The sequence below is a fragment of the Haematobia irritans genome, chromosome 4 (genome assembly GCF_050003625.1).
Source record: "Haematobia irritans isolate KBUSLIRL chromosome 4, ASM5000362v1, whole genome shotgun sequence".
Taxonomy (NCBI): domain Eukaryota; kingdom Metazoa; phylum Arthropoda; class Insecta; order Diptera; family Muscidae; genus Haematobia; species Haematobia irritans.
The window spans coordinates 142976461-142999852 of NC_134400.1; the positions used below are offsets into that span (position 1 = coordinate 142976461).

Genomic DNA, 23392 nt, shown 5'->3' on the forward strand with positions numbered 1-23392 from the left:
TTGTTTAGACCAATATGCTTTCAAACATATTATATATTGGAAGAGATCAAACATATAAATGTTTGGGCAATACCCAAAAATATATATGCTTGAAGCAAAATATGTTTGGGAGTATATGTTACAGAAGCGTTTTTTTGTGAGCGTGTACTTGTTTATAAAGCAAATGACAGTTGAAACCTAGTTAAAGTGGATTTTGGAAGTGTAATGTGTATGAGGTATATACACATTACACTTTTTTCACTTGTTAAAGAAAATTTTGAAATTTGAATGAAAAATGGAGTACCATGCGAAGTTCAAGATGGGCACATTTATAGTAAAATTTTTAAATTTAAAGAAATAACTATTTTGGGAGAAGTACGAAGTGCTTCATTTTTGTATATTTTTTCCTAGATTTTTAGTTCATTTAACTAACGTACGTAAAAAATTATTAGAGTAAGTAAAACATTCTCCAAATATAATAATTAAATTGGCTTTAGTGAAAAAAGGGTTTATTTTTCTTAGTGTAGTATGTAATGTCGAATATCTTTCATAATCTTCCGAACATTTTTGGAATATATGAAAAACTTTTTGGTGTTCGGTCAAAGTAGGGATTGAACCCACGACCCTTTGTATGCAAGGCGGGCTTTGCACGGTGGCCAACTAAATGTACGTTTCTTTTAAATAAAGTTTTGTTTGAATCGGAACGTGGGCGCCCAAAACTATGCAATATAAATATAATTATTTAACTGTATGCCTTGCTTGTGTGTTGATGGCTATAGTGTTAATTGTCTGTTGATGACAATAACAGCTACGTAGCCCAGTGAATAGTGTGTTGGCTTACAAACTGTATGGTCCGTGGTTCGATTCTCCGACCAGGAGTAAGGTAAACATTTAAAAAAAAATTATAAAATCGAATAATTTCTTCTGCATTGTTTGTATTAAAGAAAAAGGTGCTAGGAACTGAAAAACCCTCGTGGAAGTGAGAAAGATTTGAGGGAATACCGGAGATACTTTTTCATTGCCCTTACCAGTTACGAAAGGAGTTCCACAGGGTTCTATAATTGGACCTCTATTATTTTGCATGTACGCCAATGACCTCCCTCGAGAAATAGTCAGATGCTTATGTATGCAGACGACATACAAATCTTTTTAAGTAGTCCGGTAGTGGGAGCTAGTTAGTGTTTGGGGACACTTAACCACGACCTTGATCGTGTGTTTCGATTGGTAAGGGCCAATAGTCTGATAGTAAATCCACAAAAGTCTAAGTGTTTGATTATACACAAGAATAGAAGGTTCTCTATGTCGAATGCTGATATTCTGATAAATGGTCAGAAAATCGATGTAGTCACTAGTGCTAAGAACTTAGGAGTGGTATTCAATAGCACTTTGAGTTGGTCAAGTCAGGTAAACACAGTCGTTGGACAGACATATGCAAAGTTACGTGCTTTATGGGTTACTCATTCATACACACCAGTCAATATTCGACTTCTCCTGGCGAAAAGTCTTTTGATACCGGGTTTACTTTACGGATCTGAACTCTTCGCAAATTGTGGCTCCGTGAGTAAAAATAGACTTAACGTGGCATTCAATAATATAGTTCGTTGTGTATGGGTTATGCAGGACCGATCATGTTTCGCATGTTACAGACTCCCTCTTGGCTTTAGTTTTAATACCCTGCTTAATGTCAAGTCGTTAGTATTTCCACATAAATTGATTTACAAACGAAAACCAAGTTATCTCTATGATTGAATTCGGTTTACCAGATCTGATAGAAATAGGAATATAATACCCTTTAAAAGGACACGTCTTGTATCCGATTAGCAGTTCTTTATTGACACAATACGTCTCTGGAACACTCTACCACCCGATGTACAATGCATCAGCCACGCATCATCTTTTAAAAAGAATATTCAAAATTTATTTGACAATTAGAATATTTAATATTAAAATTTTGCTTGTAAATAACAGGTTGGCAGATAAGTCCCCCCGGTCTGACACAGATGGCGTCGCTAGTAATAAATGCATATTATTTTTATATAGTACCAACCTTCAAATGATTCGTGTCAAAATTTGACGTCTGTAAGTCAATTAGTTTGTGAGATAGAGCGTCTTTTGTGAAGCAACTTTTGTTATTGTGAACAAAATGGAAAAAAAGGAATTTCGTGTTTTGATAAAATACTGTTTTCTGAAGGGGAAAAATACGGTGGGAGCAAAAAATTGGCTTGATAATGAGTTTCCGGACTCTGCCCCAGGGAAATCAACAATAATTGATTGGTATGCAAAATTCAAGCGTGGTGAAATGAGCACGGAGGCCGATGAACGCAGTGGACGCCCGAAAAAGGTGGTTACCGACGAAAACATCAAAAAAATCCACAAAATGATTTTGAATGATCGTAAAATGAAGTTGATCGAGATAGCAGAGGCCTTAAAGATACCAAAGGAACGTGTTGGTCATATCATTCATCAATATTTGGATATGCGGAAGCTCTGTGCAAAATGGGTGCCGCGCGAGCTCTCATTTGACCAAAAACAACAACGTGTTGATGATTCTGAGCGGTGTTTGCAGCTGTTAACTCGTAATACACCCGAGTTTTTCCGTCGATATGTGACATTGGATGAAACATGGCGCCATCACTACACTCCTGAGTCCAATCGACAGTCGGCTGAGTGGACAGCGACCGGTGAACCGTCTCCGAAGCGTGGAAAGACTCAAAAGTCCGGCCTCTGTTTTTTGGGATGCGCATGGAATAATTTTTATCGATTATCTTGAGAAGGGAAAAGTCATCAACAGTGACTATTATATGGCGTTATTGGAGCGTTTGAAGGTCGAAATCGCGGCAAAACAGCCCCATATGAAGAAGAAAAAAGTGTTGTTTCACCAAGACAACGCACCGTGCCACAAGTCATTGAGAACGATGGCAAAAATTCATGAATTGGGCTTCGAATTGCTTCCCCACCCACCGTATTCACCAGATCTGGCCGCCAGCGATTTTTCTTGTTCTCAGACCTCAAAAGGATGCTCGCAGGGAAAAAAATTGGCTGCAATGAAGAGGTGATCGCCGAAACTGAGGCCTATTTTGAGGCAAAACCGAAGGAGTACTACCAAAAAGGTATCAAAAAATTGGAAAGTCGTTATAATCGTTGTATCGCTCTTGAAGGAAACTATGTTGAATAATAAAAACGAATTTTGACAAAAAAATGTGTTTTTCATTGTTATACCGGGGTTTTATCAGCCAACCTGTTATTTGTTTGTCTAAAGTTTCGTTGGGGAGGAAAAAAATATTTTTAGCGTGTTGCGACAAAAATTATTTATAATTTCATTAAGAACACAATCTTCTTTGGGAGAAAATGCTTCCATGCATATAATATTTTTTGGCTCAAAGTACTTCCAAACATATAATATGTTCACATAAAACAAACATCACAATGTTTCAATAATACCCAAGACTATATGTGCTTAGAGGGTGATACGGTCAAAATTTGGTCAAGGGAAAACGCGTGTAAATCGGTGAAATCGTTTATTTAAAAAATCAAATTAAATTTCTTTTTCAAGTTCAATTAGTATAAAATTCAGGAAAAATATTCAGTTAGGCTTTCGCTTTTCCAAATCCGAATTGCCGGGCCTCACGCTTGACATCTGCTATCAGATTTTGTACTGCCACCTTGTCCACCTTCTTCGCCGCAGAAAGCCAATTTGCCTTGAACTGCTGCTCGTCCTTAGCAGTTTTTTTGGTCTTCTTTAGGTTCCGCTTGACAATAGCCCAGTATTTCTCAATTGGGCGGAGCTCTGGCGTGTTGGGAGGGTTCTTGTCCTTGGGAACCACCTGCACGTTGTTGGCGGCGTACCACTCCATGGCCTTTTTATCGTAATGGCAAGATGCCAAATCCGGCCAAAACAGTACGGAACAACCGTGTTTCTTCAGGAAAGGCAGCAGACGTTTATTCAAACACTCTTTCACGTAAATTTCTTGGTTGACAGTCCCGGAAGCTATGAAAATGCTGCTTTTCAAGCCACAGGTACAGATGGCTTGCCAAACCAGATATTTCTTTGCGAACTTTGACAGTTTTATGTGCTTGAAAATATCTGCTACCTTTCCCCTTCCTTTTGCCGTATAAAACTCCTTTCCCGGAAGCTGCATGTTGTCGGCTTTTACGTAGGTTTCGTCGTCCATTACCACGCATTCAAACTTCGTCAGCATCGTCGTGTACAGCCTCCGGGATCGCGCTTTGGCCGTCGTATTTTGTTTATCATCGCGATTTGGAGTCAGTACCTTCTTATAAGTCGATAGTCCGGCTCGTTTTTTGGCTCGATGCACGGTTGTAGACGATACACCCAGCTTATTTGCGGCATCTCGGAGAGAGAGGTTAGGGTTTCGCTTGAAACTACCGGCAACTCTCTTTGTCATCTCAGCGGCTTCCGGTTTTCGATTTCCCCCGATCCAGACTTCCTGGCTGTCGACAAACGTTCCCCAAACACTTTAATTAGATTTGTAACGGTTGATTTGAAAACTTTTAGCGATTTTGCCAGCTTTGCGTGCGAGTAGCTCGGATTTTCGCGATGCCCGAGCAAAATTTTGATACACTGCTCTCCTTGCTTGGACGGCATTTTCACAACTAAAGAGTGAATTCCAAAATCAAAATAGGAGCAACATTCTACACACACACACCTTCAAAATGAGGGGTGTTCAGGTTTCTTAAATGCAAAATTGAAAGAAATACGTCAAGTTTATATTGACCAAATTTTGACCGTATCACCCTTTACTGCAAAATATGTTTGAAACATATGTTAGAGAAGCGATTGTTTTTTGAGGATGCAGTTTAAATCATAGTCATAAAATAATACACGATAGTTAATATCTCATATTAACACGTGGAAATTTGTTTCTGGTAATTTTACTGTTTTTTTTTCTTTTCACTGGATGATAATTTAGTGTTATTAAATGCGATACTTGATACTTTTTATGCAATCTTTTTTTCATGCTAGGACAGGATTAAATTCATGTTTCAGAGGTAAAATCCAATATTTTTCACGGTTACTTTTCCAAACAGTGTTATTTTAAGGAAAGAAAACTTTTTGAATTGATAATTATTGTCATTCCCTTGAAAATATTTAGGATTTTGCAAAAGCGTATCTTTATTGTTATTTTATATTTACAATTTTGATTTCAGCTAGTGAAACTTAGTACCGGCACTAATTTGAAAAATGTGATTTCACGATTCGTCAAAAAACTTAACAAATTCATTTATTTCGTATTTTTATTTAAAATAAATATTGGTCGCACTTGGTCTCCACGTTTGAGAAAATGTGTATCGGTAACGCTGCTTATGGCTTTGCATTGGGGAGAATAAATTTAAATTGGGCGATATTTGAGGTCAAGAGATAAAAAATAAAAATAAATATTTTGGCAACACTGGAAACTGTCAAAGATTACAACAAAAAAAAACACATCTGAGCCGAGTCGTCAACAAAACGGTCTTCTTTGCGTGCTCTTGCGACAATAGAGAGAGAGTGAGAGGTGGTCGGTAGCCCTAGCCAATACTGATGGTTAATGACGATGATATTGTTGATGGAATCTACCATTAGCGCACACACACACACGCCCTCCTGTATAAACCCCAAGAACAACATACACAATACTAAAGGCAAGATTTTCTGATAAATACAGCCCACTGTACAGGCAAACTGATCAGTTCACAAGCGCTCAAGCAGCAGGCATAACGTTCGTAATTTAAGTTAACGGTGTTCGTTTACGATTTTTAGCTTTGAGTTCCAACCAACGACTATCGGCGTAAAGTGAAATCACAGCCAAAAAGCAAATATTGAATTAATACATAAATAAATTCTTCCAAAAGTGCCAACGAATAACATTAGTCCATTAGCATAACTAGTCGGTCGTGTGTCTATTTTGTTGTTATTTGTTAAATATCTGTACCACCTCCCCCCGCCTTATCATCGATAGTAAACCTTAATTTGTGCAAATTTGGCAACAAATTAAAATCGTAATCTGTGATCTGTATACATAATTCGAATCTGTGGAAGAAATTTTGAATAGAAAGAGAAAATATCATCATGACTGGATCTACTAAAAACGGCAGCACTTGTCTCATGAACAAGACCAAATCAGCGAATGGAAATGAAGCAAATGGAAACTCTACACGCAATGCCGGCTACACGGCCATGGAAAACCCCTCGTAAGTACCTGGTCAATTGCAATATTAATGTAGTAGTGGTAGCATGTGGTATAAACAATAAATGGATATGCATTCCTATCCTCCCTCCCCTTGCCTATTTTGTATTTTCGGGATTTTGAGAATGTTCTGAATCGTAAGTGGAATATGGTATTTGAGCCAACAAGTATAAAAATCTACCCCTGTAAAAATAACTGTGCAAGAAGGATTATGTACGTAATCCTTGGATTATACGATTTTTCTTACATCTGTATGTCCATTGATATTTGTTTATCCAGAGGATACCTGTGTTATTGTTATTGTTGCTTACGAAAATTTATTTTACAATGGAAATATGTATATTTCTTACAAGTGTGAGAATTTATAATTCATCAGGGGTTTGCCTCCATACTGCTATTTGTTTAGTACTGGATGGCAATGTTAATCTCCTGTGCTGTTCAGATAGATATTCGATTTGTGCAGCCATACAATAAAAGTAAAATAAAATTTTGTTTTCTAAAATATGTATGCACTAGGGGTTTCCCGAGAACGATAATCCGGGATTTTACCATTGTTTCATTCGTGCTTTCCCGGAAATTTTTCTTAGATTTTTTCTTACATCAAATAATGTCATCAATAGTACAAAATTGGTTTTTAATTCCATTTGGTTGATTTATCCTTAATAAAGAGGAATATATAAAAGTATTTAAGTAAAACATTTCATTGTTTTCGAGATTATATTCTAAACTTTGTACACTAAAAAACATTTACTAGAATCTAGAATCCCTTTTGATTTTGGTAATGATTCCGAGCAAAATATGCGGCTTCTTTAAAATAAAGACATTTCTAGAGACATATCTATCTTTAAATTTAAGACCAATAAAATTAAAATTATTATTATTATATTTTTGTGACATTTTTTATAAACTCAACTGATAGTTTAAAAATCCAAATTAAAAAAGATAAAAATGTTTTCTTACTTAGCCTAGCCTTAAAACTAAAGATTCAATATTTTTTATTAATTTAAGGAAGATTTGATTTAGTTTAAAGACAAAGGCAAATTTCCAAAATTTGTGTCCTTTATTTAATAAAAGAACATTTTGGAGCAAAGATTATAAACTTTTGTTTTAATTAAAAATTTATTTATAGCTGATGGCCTTAGCAGCCAATGCTACTTTTCCCTTTTCTTTTTATACCCTCCACCATAGGATGGGGGTATATTAACTTTGTCATTCCGTTTGTAACACATCGAAATATTGCTCTAAGACCCCATAAAGTATATATATTTTGGGTCGTGGTGAAATTCTGAGTCGATCTAAGCATGTCCGTCTGTCCGGCTCTCCGTCCGTCTGTGGAAATCACGCTAACTTCCGAACGAAACTAGCTATCGACTTGAAACTTGGCACAAGTAGTTGTTATTGATGTAGGTCGGATGGTATTGAAAATGGGCCATATCGGCCCACGTTTACGTATAGCCCCGATATAAACCGATCCCCAAATTTGGCTTGCGGAGCCTTCCGGAGCAGCAAAATTCATCCGATCCGGTTGAAATTTGATACGTGGTCTAAATATGCGGTCTCTAACAACCATGCAAAAATTGGACCATATCGGTCCATAATTATATATAGCCCCCATATAAACCGATCCCCAGATTTGACCTCCGGAGCCTCTTGGAGGGGCAAAATTCATCCGATCCGGTTGAAATTTGGTACCTGATGTTAGTATACGGTCTCTAACAACCATGCAAAAATTGGTCCATATCGGTCCATAAATATATATAGCTCCCATATAAACCGATCCCCAGATTTGACCTCCGGAGCCTCTTGGAGGAGCAAACTTCATCCTACCCGATTGAAATTTGGTACGTGGTGTTAGTATATGGTCTCTAACAACCATGCAAAAACTGGTCCATATCGGTCCATAATTATATATAGCTCCCATATAAACCGATCCCCAGATTTGACCTCCGGAGCCTCTTGGAGGGGCAAAATTCATCCGATCCGTTTGAAATTGGGTACCTGATGTTAGTATACGGTCTCTAACAAGCATGCAAAAATTGGTCCATATCGGTCCATAATTATATATAGCTCCCATATAAACCGATCCCCAGATTTGAACTCTGGAGCCTCTTGGATGAGCAAAATTCATCCGATCCAATTGAAATTTAGTACGTGGTGTTAGTATATGGTCTCTAACAACCATGCAAAAATTGGTCCATATCGATCCATAATTATATATAGCTCCCATATAAACCGATCCCCAGATTTGACCTCCGGAGCCTCTTGGAGGGGCAAAATTCATCCGATCCGTTTGAAATTAGGTACCTGATGTTAGTATACGGTCTCTAACAAGCATGCAAAAATTGGTCCATATCGGTCCATAATTATATATAGCTCCCATATAAACCGATCCCCAGATTTGACCTCCGGAGCCTCTTGGAGGAGCAAAAGTCATCCGATGCGGTTGAAATTTGGTACATTTCGTTAGTATATGGCCTCTAACAGCCATGTAAAAATTGTCAAATTTTATTACTATAGAAAGTTTTGTCAAAATTTCATTTCTATAGAAAGTTTTGTAAAAAGTTTATTTCTATAGCAATGTTTGCCAACATTTTATTTCCATAGAAAATTTTGTCAAAATTTTATTTCTATAGAAAATTTTGTAAAAAATTTATTTCTGTAGAAAATTTTGTCAACATTTTATTTCTATAGAACATTTTGTCAACATTTTATTTCTATGGAAAATTTTGTCAACATTTTATTTCTATAGAAAATTTTGTCAAAATTTTATTGCTATAGAAAATGTTGTCAACATTTTACTTCCATAGAAAATTTTGTCAACATTTTATTTCTATAGAAAATTTTGTCAAGTTTTTATTTCTATAGAAAATTTTGTCAAAATTATATACGTATTTAATCGGCCTTTTTTTTGTTTAATATATACCACTTATGGACTAACTTACAATTTAGAAGACAGTGTTAAAAAGTTTTACGATACCTTGCCATCGGCAAGTGTTATCGCAACCCAAGTAATTCGATTGTGGATGACAGCCTTTAGTAGAAGTTCCTACGCAATCCATGGTGGAGGGTACATAAGATTCAGCCTGGCCGAACTTACGGCCGTATATACTTGTTTATCATACATTTACTGTATGATTAAAATAAACAATAAATAAATAAATAAAAAATTATTATTTTAAAGAAATTTGGCTTTAATATTTTGTAAATTGCGAATCCTAAAATGTAGGTTGTGTAATCTTTAATATCACGTAAATGTTTTTTTCAGTGCAGAAATCGTAATTCATTTTTTTTTTTGCTCTTTATATATATCCCAACAAAAAAAGTGTCGCCAAAAAAGTAGAGAAAATTTTCTTTTTGGATCCGGAAGTGGTGCACGCAAAAAAATAATTCTTTCCTCCCCAACCAAATTTTAGACAAACAAAGTTCGTTTCTCATTTGCTTTTCGTTGAAAGGAAGTGTATTTGGAAGAAAATTATGTACTTTTCATGATAAACGTTTATTCTTTTCCAGGATGTAAAAACTTTATGAAATTGTTTTTACATCCTGGAAACTCAAAATTTTTTTTTTCTGGCTAATTGCAATTTCCCTCACATCTTTCTCACTTCCACGAAGTTTTTAGCACCTTTTTCTGTAATACAAACAATGTAGAAGAAATTATACGATTTTATAAATTTGAAATTTTTTTTACCTTTCGCCTGGACGGAGAATCGAACCGCGGACCATGCAATTTGTAAGCCAACACACTATCCACTGAGCTATGTAGCCGTTATTGTCATCAATAGAAATTTATCAATATAAGTTATATTTATATAGCATAGGTTGCGGCGCCCACGAGCCGATTAAACAAAGTTTATTTAACAGAAAAATACATTTACTTGGGCACCGTGGAGCAGTGGTTGCTACGTCCGACTTGCATGCCAAGGGTCGTGGGTTCGATCCCTCCTTCGACCAAAGTTTTTTTTTTACATATATTCCAGATATGGTCGGAAGATTCCGAAAAAATGTTCAACATTACATTCTACTAATTAAATTTTTACTATGAACTGTAAATTTTTACTATGAACAGAAAAGAACAGTGTTTAATATAAACGAAATGGACTGTGTTGTTGGTTTAAAAATACCTTTTTTATTGAAAAAATAAATATGTTGTAACAAACGAATTTTTTTGGTGATAAAAGTGTATACTTTTCGAAGCAATTCAAAAAACTCTAACAAAAGAAAAACGTTTTCGGTACACGTTTTCCAAACGTTTTTTTCTTTGCGTGTGCCAAATTGACGCAGAAGCGATGAATTTAACATGGAACGGGCTTGTTAATCTGTTTTTAACATATTTGAAACAAAAAAAAATAAATTTCCCATTAAAAATATGAAAAAAGCGAGTTATAGAAAAATTCTGTGCAATTAGGTTAGGTTAGGTGGCAGCCCGATGCGTCAGGCTCACTTAGACTATTCAGTCCATTGTGATACCACATTGGTGAACTTCTCTCTTATCACTGAGTGCTGCCCGATTCCATGTTAAGCTCAATGACAAGGGACCACCTTTTTATAGCCGAGTCCGAACGACGTTCCACATTGCAGTGAAACCACTTAGAGAAGCTTTGAAACACTCAGAAATGTCACCAGCATTGCTGAGGTGGGATAATCCACCGCTGAAAAACTTTTTGATGTTCGGTCGAAGCAGGAATCGAACCCACGACCTTGTGTATGCAATGCGGGCATGCTAACCATTGCACCACGTTGGCTACTGTGCAGTTAAAATAAATAACATCTTTTGGAGGGCATTTTTGGAAGTTCTTTTACAGTTGTGCCTTGAGAATAACTTCAAATTTTTTTTTATTGGGATATTAATAAAACCTTTCACGTACAGATAAATTCCTGTATAAAAACCAAATTATAACAACTACTTCTAGGAGAAGGATATATGAACATCTTCATAATTAACATTATCCTATATATGATGTTGTCTATCGTTAGTCCAAACATTCAACATTTACGTTAATTTGAAGATTAAATTATTAAATCAAAAATGTTTTTTTTTTACTTTAACCCTTTCACTACCGAAATAAACCAAATATTAGAAACTTTAATTTTTCTTCTGTTTTTACTTATACTAATAGCATGTAGAACAAAATTGTCATTTTGAGAACCTACCTCAATTACTTCAAGAGCTATATGAGCTTTTTCTGAAAACTTGATTCTTGAATTGTGACCAAATGGCCTTACAAAAATAAGCCCTATTTGGCCTATAATATCTTTCACAGTGTGAGAAAAAAATACAAAAAGGAAACCGTAAAAGTATCAGCTATAGTTTTTGTATAAATGTCCATTTACTAGAAACATACAAAAGAAAAATTGTCTCAAATTTTCGTATTTTTCATTTATTGTTAAAAAAGTTTATACAAATATATTTTAGTGCTCACCAATATGGAAAATATTTATAGCTTATTTAGATGAAAGCTCTACTTTAAAATAACATCGAGAAATAAATCGAAACTAAGTGGGAAAATAGAATTTGGTGTCTTTTTCGAATGTCCTTCTAAGTGGACATCGGTAGTGAAAGAGTTAAGGGAAATTTGCCTTTCTTCAAAGACATACGATCTTAAAGAAGGGACACAAATTTCAAAGATTCGTCCCGTAAATTTAATGAAAACATCGGGCGGGGCCGATTATATTATACCCTGCACCACTTTTTAGATCTACATTTTCGAGCTATATCTAAATCTGAACCGATTATTATCTAATTTTTAAAAATTGCATATAAATCGCAGTAAAACTAGGTCCACTGCGGTCACATTAAGGTAAATTGGGTAAAATATATATACGGGAGCTATGTCTAAATCTGAATCGATATCAACCAAATAGGCACACTTTACGACATTATCAACTATACTCCTTGTGCAAAAATTATAGCAAATCAGTGTAAAACTTTGGGACTCTGCGACCTAGACATTGGTTACAAAAATATGTTCACAGACAGACGGACATGGCAGACAGGACGAATTTGGCTAGATCGACTCGGGGGCCGGCCCTGAGGATTATTGCCAAAGACACCAAGTATCTATCACGTCTCCTTCTGTGTGTTGCAAACATATGCACTAACTTATAATACCCTGTTCCATAGTTTGGCGAATGGTAAAAAAATGTTAATTCAAAACTGATAAACTTGCTTTTATTTAATTTTCTTTTTAAAAAATTTTTCATTAATATTATGCCTGTTCTAAAAACTAGGTTGGGGAATTAAAGCAACTTTAACTTTATTTCACGAAATTTTTAATTTCCTCAAAAATTTAATACTTTTGTGTCAAACCTAATCTTCGTGTGGCTCTACAGTTTTGCAAATTCCACGTGAACAAAATTATTTATTCCTAATAAAGTTTTTTTGCCGAAAAATAATTACTTGTTTATCGTCATATCAGCCTATGTAATATAATTTAGTTAAAAATGTCTAAAATTTGCCTAAATTTTCTTTCCTGGTGGATTCACTTTTTTAATAAGTGTTGTGAAAATATTGATTAAAAAAAATTTTAATTGTATTCCCAAATTTCTATTAACATTGAATGATGATTTGGTTGTTTGTACTGTCAAGCTTCAATTTATGGTGTATTCACCATAAAATGAAAATACCAAAAAATTAAGATAACATTCTAAGCATAAACTATTACCAAACACAAAGCCCACTAATATCATGTGATTGATTGCTTTCAAAAGACTTTTACAATACTCTCTTGTTCTCAAATTTTAAAACATTTTATTGTTATTGTACTCACTATGCATACGATCTCTCGACCATTTATGAAACTTTCTTTTTCTCCCCACTAAGAAGAGCCACAACATACAAGAGAGTATATTTATGTTATTAACCTTGATCTTCAAATCTCAAATTGACTTACACCTGGAAAAAAGAAAGAAAATGTAATTTTGTTTTAGAAAATGTTAACTAAATTATTTTACTAATTGAAATATTACACAAATACAATTAATAATTTTTGTCAAATTGAAGAAAATTTATCAAAAATAATATTTTTTTGTGATTCGCTTATTTAAGAAAATTTCATATTTCGAATGTAAAAATAAGAGTTGCATATTATAAAACATTTTTAGCGCTATTCTATGTATACAATAAAGTTAGAACAAATAAAACAATGGAAATTTCGAAACAAAAAATTTATATCCAAAGAAAAAATACGTTCTTTCGGAACGAAATTTTAGACAAACGAAATTTCCCTTTATTATAAAGTGTTTCCTATGCCTAAAATCCTTCGTTCCTCCGAAAACAAAATTCATCTTTTAGTGCACCAACCCATTTTTTGGCAGACGAAAAAATCTGCAATGAAATATTTAAAATAAAATATTTAAAGCATCTATTTTATTTCTATAGAAAATTTTGTCAAAATTTTATTTCTATAGAAAATGTTGTCAACATTTTATTTCTACAGAAAAATTTGTCAAACATTTTTTTCTATAGAAAAATTTGTTAACATTTATTTCAATAGAAAATTTTATTTCTATAATAAATTTTGTCAAAATTTTATTTCTATAGAAAATGTCAAAATTTTCTACAGAAATAAAATTTCGACAAAATTTTCTACAGAAATAAAATTTTGACAAAATTTTCTATAGAAATAAAATTTTGACAAAATTTTCTAAAGAATAAAATTTTGACAAAATTTTCTAAAGAATAAAATTTTGACAAAATTTTCTATAGAAATAAACTTTTGACAACATTTTTTATAGAAATAAAATTTTGATAAAATTTTCTATAGAAATAAAATTTTTAAAAAATTTTCTAAAGAATAAAATTTTGACAAAATTTCCTAAAGAATAAAATTTTGTCAAACATTTTTTTTCTATAGAAAAATTTTTTAACATTTATTTCAATAGAAAATTTTATTTCTATAATAAAATTTGTCAAAATTTTATTTCTATAGAAAATTTTGTCAAAATTTTATTTCTATAGAAAATTCTGTAAAATTTTATTTCTATGGAAAATTTTATCAAAATTTTATTTCTATAGAAGAGTTTATCAAAATTTTATTTCTATAGAAAATTTTGTCACAATTTTATTTCTATAGAAGAGTTTATCAAAATTTTATTTCTATAGAAAATTTTGTCACAATTTTATTTCTATAGAAAATTTTGTCAAAATTTTATTTCTATAGAAAATTTTGTCAAAATTTTATTTCTGTAGAAAATTTTGTCAAAATTTTATTTCTATAGAAAATTCTTTTCAAAATTTTATTTCTATAGAAAATTTTGTCAAAATTTTGTTTATATACAAAATTTTGTCAAAATTTGATTTATATAGAAAATTTTGTCAACATTTTATTTCTATAGAAGATTTTGTCAACATTTTATTTCTATAGAAAATCTTGTCAAAATTTTATTTCTATAGAAAATTTTGTCAACATTCTATTTCTATAGAAAATTTTGTCAACATTTTATTTCTACAGAAAATTTTTTCAACATTTTATTTCTATAGAAAATTTTGTCAAAATTTTATTTCTATAGAAAATTTTGTCACAATTTTATTTCCATAGACAATTTTGTCAAATTTTTATTGCTATAGAAAATTTTGTCCAAATTTTATTTCTATAAAAAATTTTGTCAAAATTTTATTTCTATAGAAAATTCTGTCAAAATTTTATTTCTATAGAAAATTTTATCAAAATTTTATTTCTATAGAAAATTTTGTCAAAATTTTATTTCTATAGAAAATTTTGTCAAAATTTGATTTCTGTAGAAAATTTTGTCAAAATTTTATTTCTATAGAAAATTTTGTCAAAATTTTATTTCTATAGAAAATTTTGTCAACATTTTATTTCTACAGAAAATTTTGTCAACATTTTATTTCTATAGAAAATTTTATCAAAATTTTATTTCTATAGAAAATTGTGTAAACATTTTATTTCTATAGAAAATGTTGTTGAAATTTTATTTCTATAGAAAATTTTGACAAAATTTTATTTCTATAGAAAATTTTGCCAAAATTTTATTTCTATAGAAGATTTTATCAAAATTTTATTTCTATTGAAAATTTTGTCAACATTTTATTTCTATAGAAAAATTTGTCAACATTTTATTTATATAGAAAATTTTGTCAAAATTTTATTCCTCTATAAAATTTTGTCAAAATTTTACTTCTATAGAAAATTTTGTCAAAATTTTATTTCTATAGGAAATTTTGTCAAAATTTTATTTCTATAGAAAATTTTGCCAAAATTTTATTTCTATAGAAAATTTTGTCAAAATTTTATTTCTATTGAAAATTTTGTCAACATTTTATTTCTATAGAAAATTTTGTCAAAATTTTATTTCTATAGAAAATTTTGTCAACATTTTATTCATTAGAAAATTTTGTCAAAATTTTATTTCTATAGAAAATGTTGTCTAAATTTTATTTCTATAGACAATTTTGTCAACATTTTATTTCTATAGAAAATTTTGTCAAAATTTTATTTCTATAGAAAATTTTGTCAAAATTTTATTGCTATAGAAACTTTTGTCAAAATTTTATTTTTATAGAAAAATTTGCCAAAATTTTATTTCTGTAGAAAATTTTGTGAACATTTTATTTCTATAGAAACTTTTGTCAACATTTTATTTCTATAGAAAATTTTGTCAACATTTTATTTCTATAGAAAATTTTGTCAACATTTTATTTCTATAGAAAATTTTGTCAAAATTTTATTTCTATAGAAGATTTTGTCAAAATTGTATTTCTATAGAAAATTTGTGTGAAGAGGAATATTTTGCAAAATCTGCCAAAACATAAAAAATGCTACCAATCTACCAAACAGAAGCATATACTTAAAAAATAATTTGCTACTGAAAGAAATTTTAGACAAACGAACTCTCTCAAAAATTGTCTCTGATCTTTTGTATTTGCTTTTAAAGTTTATTTTTTGTGTACAAAGAAAACTTAGTTTTTCTAAAATTTCTTTCCACAGCAAAGTAAACTCTTCTTTCAGTGTACATATATGAGATGTTTATATTATCGTGATAACAAATAAAAAGACTCACAAAAATGTTCCACTGTTGAGAGGAGTTCCATGTTTGAAAGGTTTGGCTTGTCATGGAAAAATCTAAATTTATTAATTAGGGTCTTCCAGAAATGAATGGAAAATTCCTACACCTGCGCTTACACGTTGCAATACCAATTTGTGTGAGAAAACCAGAAAATAAACATTTTCCATTTATTTAAACCCTTCGAATAGAAAATATCAGTGTAAATAAAAAATATTGACAAGACTGATAGATAGACCGAGCCATCATTCAAGCGTATAAACGGACAAAACAACCAAGAGAAGATGATGATAACAAGTTCAAAATTCAAACAAATAAAATTCAATTTTTTTCTTACTTTCGAAAAAGAAAACAATAACATAATCTTTAATTTGACGTAATGAAATTAAATAAATTAATAAAAAATTATGGTTATCAAATCTACGAATACAAATTGAGTCGAACCATATACATATATATGGAAATTGAGGTTCAGTACCACATGTAATGGCATTAACATAATCGAAGAGCGATTATAAACAATACCCGCTCACTCCAAATACTTGTCGGCTATTGTTTTTTTTTCTCGAAAATTCTTTGAATTGTTTTTTTTTTTTTTATTCTTTATATGGTACGTCTTTGGGCCTCTAACGTTTAGTTTTAGTGATTAATAAATTGTTGTTTATCGATTAGATAAAACATAATCGTTGTTGTTGTTTCCCATAGCACGAGGTTCGAATTTTAACATTAACCAAAAATTTTGCTTTTTTACTTTCAACCGGTTTCTTATTTCTTTTTCAAATTGAGTCAAGTGGAACCGGCCTCAATATGACCAATTCGTTATTGGTCAAGTTTGAAATGTTATTAATAGCTGAGATTTCAATGGCTTCACTTTGGATAGAAGCTAGTGAACACTCGAATCTTTTCTTTCTTATTGGCTCCTTAAAGGGGGTGTGCGATTGGACACACCCTCTAATAATAGTGTAATTGAAAATATTACATTACGTCTTGGTGGTTTCACGTTTGAATCACATGGAATGTTATTCAAGAACCTAAACAAGAGATTTCGCTCGCATTCCAGCACAGTCATTGCCAAAGTCAAATTAATTAACGCCGAATATTTTGTTAGTGCGCAACATAAATTCTTTATACTCCAACTATATTGATAAGTGTTGATTGTTTATATATTTTTTTTATTGGAAGTGGACAGCAGCATTTTCGTTGATACTCGGAAACTATGTAGAGTGTGTGTTGTTTTTTTTTTTTTTTTTTTTTCATTTTATAGATTTAATATTATTTTAAATTGATTGTTACGCAATTTCTCAAATTTAAATATACACATAAAGAAAATACTTGCCCCCCAAAAAAAAGCTGAACTAAAAAATTTAAGTAAATGATATTTCATTTATTTTTTCAGATTTCCAGAATTGCTTTGCGTAAAAGTAACGTCAACTAATGACGTTTTTGGATTTTTAACTACTACAAGTTTCGCCTTTCTCATAAAAGCCAAAACTCATTACAATATTAATCACGTCGTATTTCATTAATAGTATTTTTGAGAACTGCGTTAGTTTGCGTTAAACTTGCCTACAGGATGTGGAGGTATAGTGGCAGCCCGATATTTCAGGATCACTCAGACTATTCAGTCCATTGTGATACCATAAAGGTGACCCCCCCATTGCTTAGGTTAGGCTAGGTATAATTGCAGCCCGTTATTTTTAGCTCAAATATACTATTTCGTCCATTATAATCACGGTTGCCATAGTTCTACCAACTGCAAAAAATGGTAGATTTTGTACGGATTGGTAGAATTCTTGATGTTTTGGTAGATTTTGCCAAATATTCCCCTCCAGGTACTTAAAATTTTTATATAGAAATAAAAATTTGACAAAATTTTCTATAGAAATAAAATGTTGACAACAATTTTCTATAGAAATAAAATTTGGACAAAATTTTCTATAGAAATAAAATTTTGACAAAATTTTCTATAGCAATAAAATTTTGACAAAATTTTCTATAGAAATAAAATTTTGACAAAATTTTCTATAGAAAAAAAAATGTCTATAGAAATAAAATTTTGACAAAATTTTCTATTGAAATAATATTTTGACAAAATTTTCTATTGAAATAAAATTTTGACAAAATTTTCTATAGAAATAAAAACTTTTCCATAGCAATAAAGTTTAAACAATATTTTCTATATTGATAATTTGGTAGATTTTGTCAAATATTCCTCCCCAAATAACAGGTACTTAAAATTTTTATAGAAATAAAATTTTGACAAAATTTCCTATAGAAATAAAATGTTGACAACAAATTTCTATAGAAATCAGCGTTGCCAATTTAGCTTTTTTCCCGCTAGATTTGGCTTTTTTTGAAGACGTTTAGCGGGAAAAAAATGCATTTAGCTTTTAGCTTTTTTTCTGGCTTTTTTTCATGACCCTTTTAGCTATTTTTGGCTTTTTTTATTTTCGACATGTTTTTATTGAAATATGGATAAATCGGCGTTTTTATCTAAGCCTAGCTGCAAGTATAAGGGTTTCCACATATTTCAAAGCTCAGTTGAAACATTAATAATGAGTCCAGCCATTATGCGGGCATTTTTGTAGCAAATACACCTTGTTGTAAAGTTTTTTTCATTATATAAATAAAAGTTATCGTAAACTTTAAATCTACTATTACCATACAAATTTGTTAGATAAACTGTCAGTAAATTATTGGGAATATTATCATTTGACTCGTTTATCCTTTTTATGTTATAATAATATTCTAAAATTATTACGATATTACTAAATTAAAATAGTAGAAAGCTAGTGCACTGAAAAAATATTGTCGTGAGGCCATAGATTTCATTTCCTTAAAATACGAACGCGAATTTTGGTTATAATAGCATTTGTGAATTTCTTTTATATAAACTCTTTTCCTTGTCCAAAAGACGATAAAGTCGTTTTGTCCTTATAATTAAGTGATTCAACTTAAAAATGGGTATGTTTTCATGAAAGAAGGAAGAATTAATGAAATAGTCTTTAAATGTGAGGAGTTTTTGCATCTTAACCACAAACCAAAATAGCGTTCAAAAATAGAAGATGTTTTTCAACACTTTATTTAAAAACGTATATATACAATAATTTCTACTTGAAGTCGAGTCTGAATTTGGAAATTTAAGTTGGCGTTAGCACGTTTTTAAAGCACTTTGATAGCTCATGAAGAAAAGGAAAATGTTTTTACTGGGAAATGTAAACTATAGGTATTTTCTACAATTTAAATAAAAGTAATGTATTTCGAATTTTTCACAATTTCAAAACCAAACTAAAATTTTATTTAAAAAAATGACAAATCATTTGTTTACCAAATCTAAAGCATGCTTAGATCATTTAATATTTTAAAATAACAAGTAAATAAAATAGAGGTGTTGGGAAGGTAGCTCCCACAAAACGAAGGACTTCCAGTAAAAAATTTGTGATAGTAATCAAAATGTATCAAATACGCAAACAGAGCTAATATGCAATGCAAATGAAAATAATATGCATTGTAAGTTAAATAAAGCCTTTAAGTTTGTTAAATTTCAATCAAAAATGTGACTTTTGATACAAAAAAATTTAGCTTTTTTTCTAGCTATTTTTTAGCATTTTTTAGCTTTTTTTAGCTATTTTTTTGGGCAAATCTAGCGGTTTTTGGTGAAACAATTCTGGCAACGCTGATAGAAATAAAGTTTTGACAAAAATTTCTATAGGAATAAAATTTTGACAAAATTTCCTATGGAAATAACATTTTGACAAAATTTTCTATAGAAATAAAATTTGGACACAATTTTCTTTAGAAAAATTTTCTATAGAAATAGAATTCTGGCAAAATTTTCTATAGAAATAAAATTTTGACAACAATTTTTGACAAAATTTTCTATAGAAATAAAATTTTGACACAATTTGCTATAGCAATAAAATTTTGACAAAAATTTCTATAGAAATAAAAGTTTGACAACACTTGCTATAGAAATAAAATTTTGATTTTGACAAAATTTTCTATAGAAATAAAATTTTGACAAAAATGTCTATAGCAACAAAATGTTGACAAAATTTTCTATAGAAATAAAATTTTGACAAAATTTTCTATAGAAAAAAAAATGTCTATAGAAATAAAATTTTGACAAAATTTTCTATTGAAATAAAATTTTGACAAAATTTTCTATTGAAATAAAATTTTGACAAAATTTTCTATAGAAATAAAAACTTTTCCATAGCAATAAAGTTTTAACAATATTTTCTATATTGATAATTTGGTAGATTTTGCCAAATATTCCTCTCCAAATAACAGGTACTTAAAATTTTTATAGAAATAAAATTTTGACAAAATTTCCTATAGAAATAAAATGTTGACAAAATTTCCTATAGAAATAAAATGTTGACAACAATTTTCTGTAGAAATAAAATTTTGACAAAATTTACTATAGAAAAAAAAATTTGGACAAAATTTTCTATAGAAAAAAAATTTTGACAAAATTTTCTATAGCAATAAAATTTTGACAAAATTTTCTATAGAAATAAAATTTTGACAAAATTTTCTATAGAAAAAAAATGTCTATAGAAATAAAATTTTAACAAAAAATTTTCTATTGAAATAAAATTTTGACAAAATTTTCTATAGAAATAAAAACTTTTCCATAGCAATAAAGTTTTAACAATATTTTCTATATTGATAATTTGGTAGATTTTGCCAAATATTCCTCTCCAAATAACAGGTACTTAAAATTTTTATTGAAATAAAATTTTGACAAAATTTCCTATAGAAATAAAATGTTGACAACAATTTTCTATAGAAATAAAATTTTGACAAAAATTTTTATAGGAATAAAATTTTGACAAAATTTCCTATGGAAATAACATTTTGACAAAATTTTCTATAGAAATAAAATTTGGACACAATTTTCTTTAGAAAAATTTTCTATAGAAATAAAATTCTGGCAAAATTTTCTATAGAAATAAAATTTTGACAACAATTTTTGACAAAATTTTCTATAGAAATAAAATTTTGACAACAATTTTTGACAAAATTTTCTATAGAAATAAAATTTTGACAAAATTTGCTATAGCAATAAAATTTTGACAAAAATTTCTTCTTCTTTTCTATAGAAATAAAAGTTTGACAACACTTGCTATAGAAATAAAATTTTGATAAAATTTTTTATAGAAATAACATTTTGACAAAATTTTCTATAGAAATAAAATTTGGAAAAAATTTTCTATAGAAATAAAATTTTGACAAAATTTTCGATAGCAATAAAATTTTGACAAAATTTTCTATAGAAATTTTTTTTCTATATATTTTTTTTTCTATATATACATTTTGACAAAATTTTCTATTGAAATAAAATTTTGACAAAATTTTCTATAGAAATAAAAACTTTTCCATAGCAATAAAGTTTTGACAAAATTTTCTATAGAAATAAAATTTTGACAAAATTTTCTATAGAAATAAAATTTTGACAAAATTTTCTATAGAAATAACATTTTGACAAAATTTTCTATAGAAATAAAATTTTGACAAAATTTTCTATAGAAATAAAATTTTGACAAAATTTTCTATAGAAATAAAATTTTGACAAAATTTTCTATAGAAATAAAATTTTGACAAAATTTTCTATGAAAATAAAATTTTGACAAAATTTACTATAGAATAAAATGTGGACAAAATTTTCTTTAGACAAAATTTCTATAGAAATAAAATTCTAGCAAAATTTTCTATAGAAATAAAATTTTTTATAGAAATAAAATATTGACAAAATTTTCTATAGAAATAAAATTTTGAAAAAATTTTCTATAGAAATAAAATGTGGACAAAATTTTCTATAGAAATAAAATTTTGATTAAATTTTGACAAAATTTTCTATAGCAATAAAATTTTGACAATATTTTATTTAGAAATAAAATTTGGACAAAATTTTCTATAGTAATAAAATTTTGACAAAATTTTCTATAGAAATAAAATTTGGACAAAATTTTCTATAGAAATAACATTTTGAAAGAAATTTCCTATAGAAATAAAATTTTGACAAAATTTTCTATGGAAATAAAATGTTGACGAAATTTTCTATAGAAATAAAATTTTGACAAAACTTTTCCATAGCAATAAAACTTTGACAATATTTTCTATGGAAATAACATTTTGACCAAATTTTCTATAGAAAAAAAAATTGGACAAAATTTTCTTTAGAAAAAAATTTCTATAGAAATAAAATTCTGGCTAAATTTTCTATATAAATAAAAGTTTGACAAAATTTTCTATTGGACTTGTTGGAACTTCAATGGTTGCCTGAACTAAGTACATTTTTGAATAGGTGTTGTATCCGTTCTCGCGATATGTTCTTCTCACGAGCACGATTTCTTTCTCTTACTGAAGGATGGATTATCATCAAATCTGGTCTTCACTTTTCGGGATTAGTTCTGGTGTTGTTACCGTCTTTTCGCGTCCACTATTGGGATGCGATGCAACACTACAAGTATCACGGTAACGAGCAATGCTACAAGAAATAAAAGATTTATCCACATTTAAATAGTAGAGAGCTCTAACGATATCCACTAATGGTTTTCCAGACAAATAAAAGGAATCACACGAATAACTATATTTCCGAATGAAATAGATCAAAATGCTTTTGTAAGCTTGTAAACAATAAAATGTAATGTCACTGAAATAAATCTTACAGCTGTCAGACGAACAGTTAAGAAATGATAGCAACCTGATGTTTGCCATATATATCAACGACCCTGTATATCTAAATAGGTCATTGTTTCTTCTATTTCCACAGCAAATCTTGTACTTTTATTGAAATTGTTTAAACAAATGATTGTTCTCTGTATGTAGATCACCATTAAAATTACATAAAGGTAGTCACAATACTTCGATATAATTTTTGTTTTCACTTCTAGGTTTTTTTATCATATACTCTTCATCTAATAACTTTATCATAACAATATCTGACACGTTTAGAGAAATCCGACAAACCGTTTTGCTGTTTTGAGTTATAGCAAAATCTTACGAATACATATGCAGAAAGAACAGTTTTCTGTTCCTAAGAATGATCAAACATTTTTTTTTTTGTCTTAAAAAAAATTGCTTTACATTTGTCGAAAGTTCGGACTCATTTGAAAATACCAAGGGGGAGTTTCGATTGTCGAAATTTTCTCTATGTGTAGAGACTCATATGGTCAGTCCTCCTCAGATCAGTG

At 29.8% G+C, this 23392-nt stretch overlaps 1 protein-coding gene across 2 annotated transcripts in view; it reads left to right on the forward strand.

The window, feature by feature from the left end:
• The first annotated feature begins 5652 nt into the window (after positions 1-5652).
• LOC142232642 (purine nucleoside phosphorylase) overlaps positions 5653-23392 on the forward strand; it is a 52751-nt gene continuing 35011 nt past the window's right edge. Inside the window, exon 1 of one of the 2 annotated variants that reach the window (XM_075303279.1) lies at positions 5653-6171. In XM_075303279.1, the coding sequence (XP_075159394.1) occupies positions 6050-6171 (122 nt within the window). In that variant the 5' untranslated portion in view covers positions 5653-6049. The remainder of the gene's footprint in view (positions 6172-23392) is intronic. The other variant, XM_075303280.1, reaches the window with a different exon arrangement.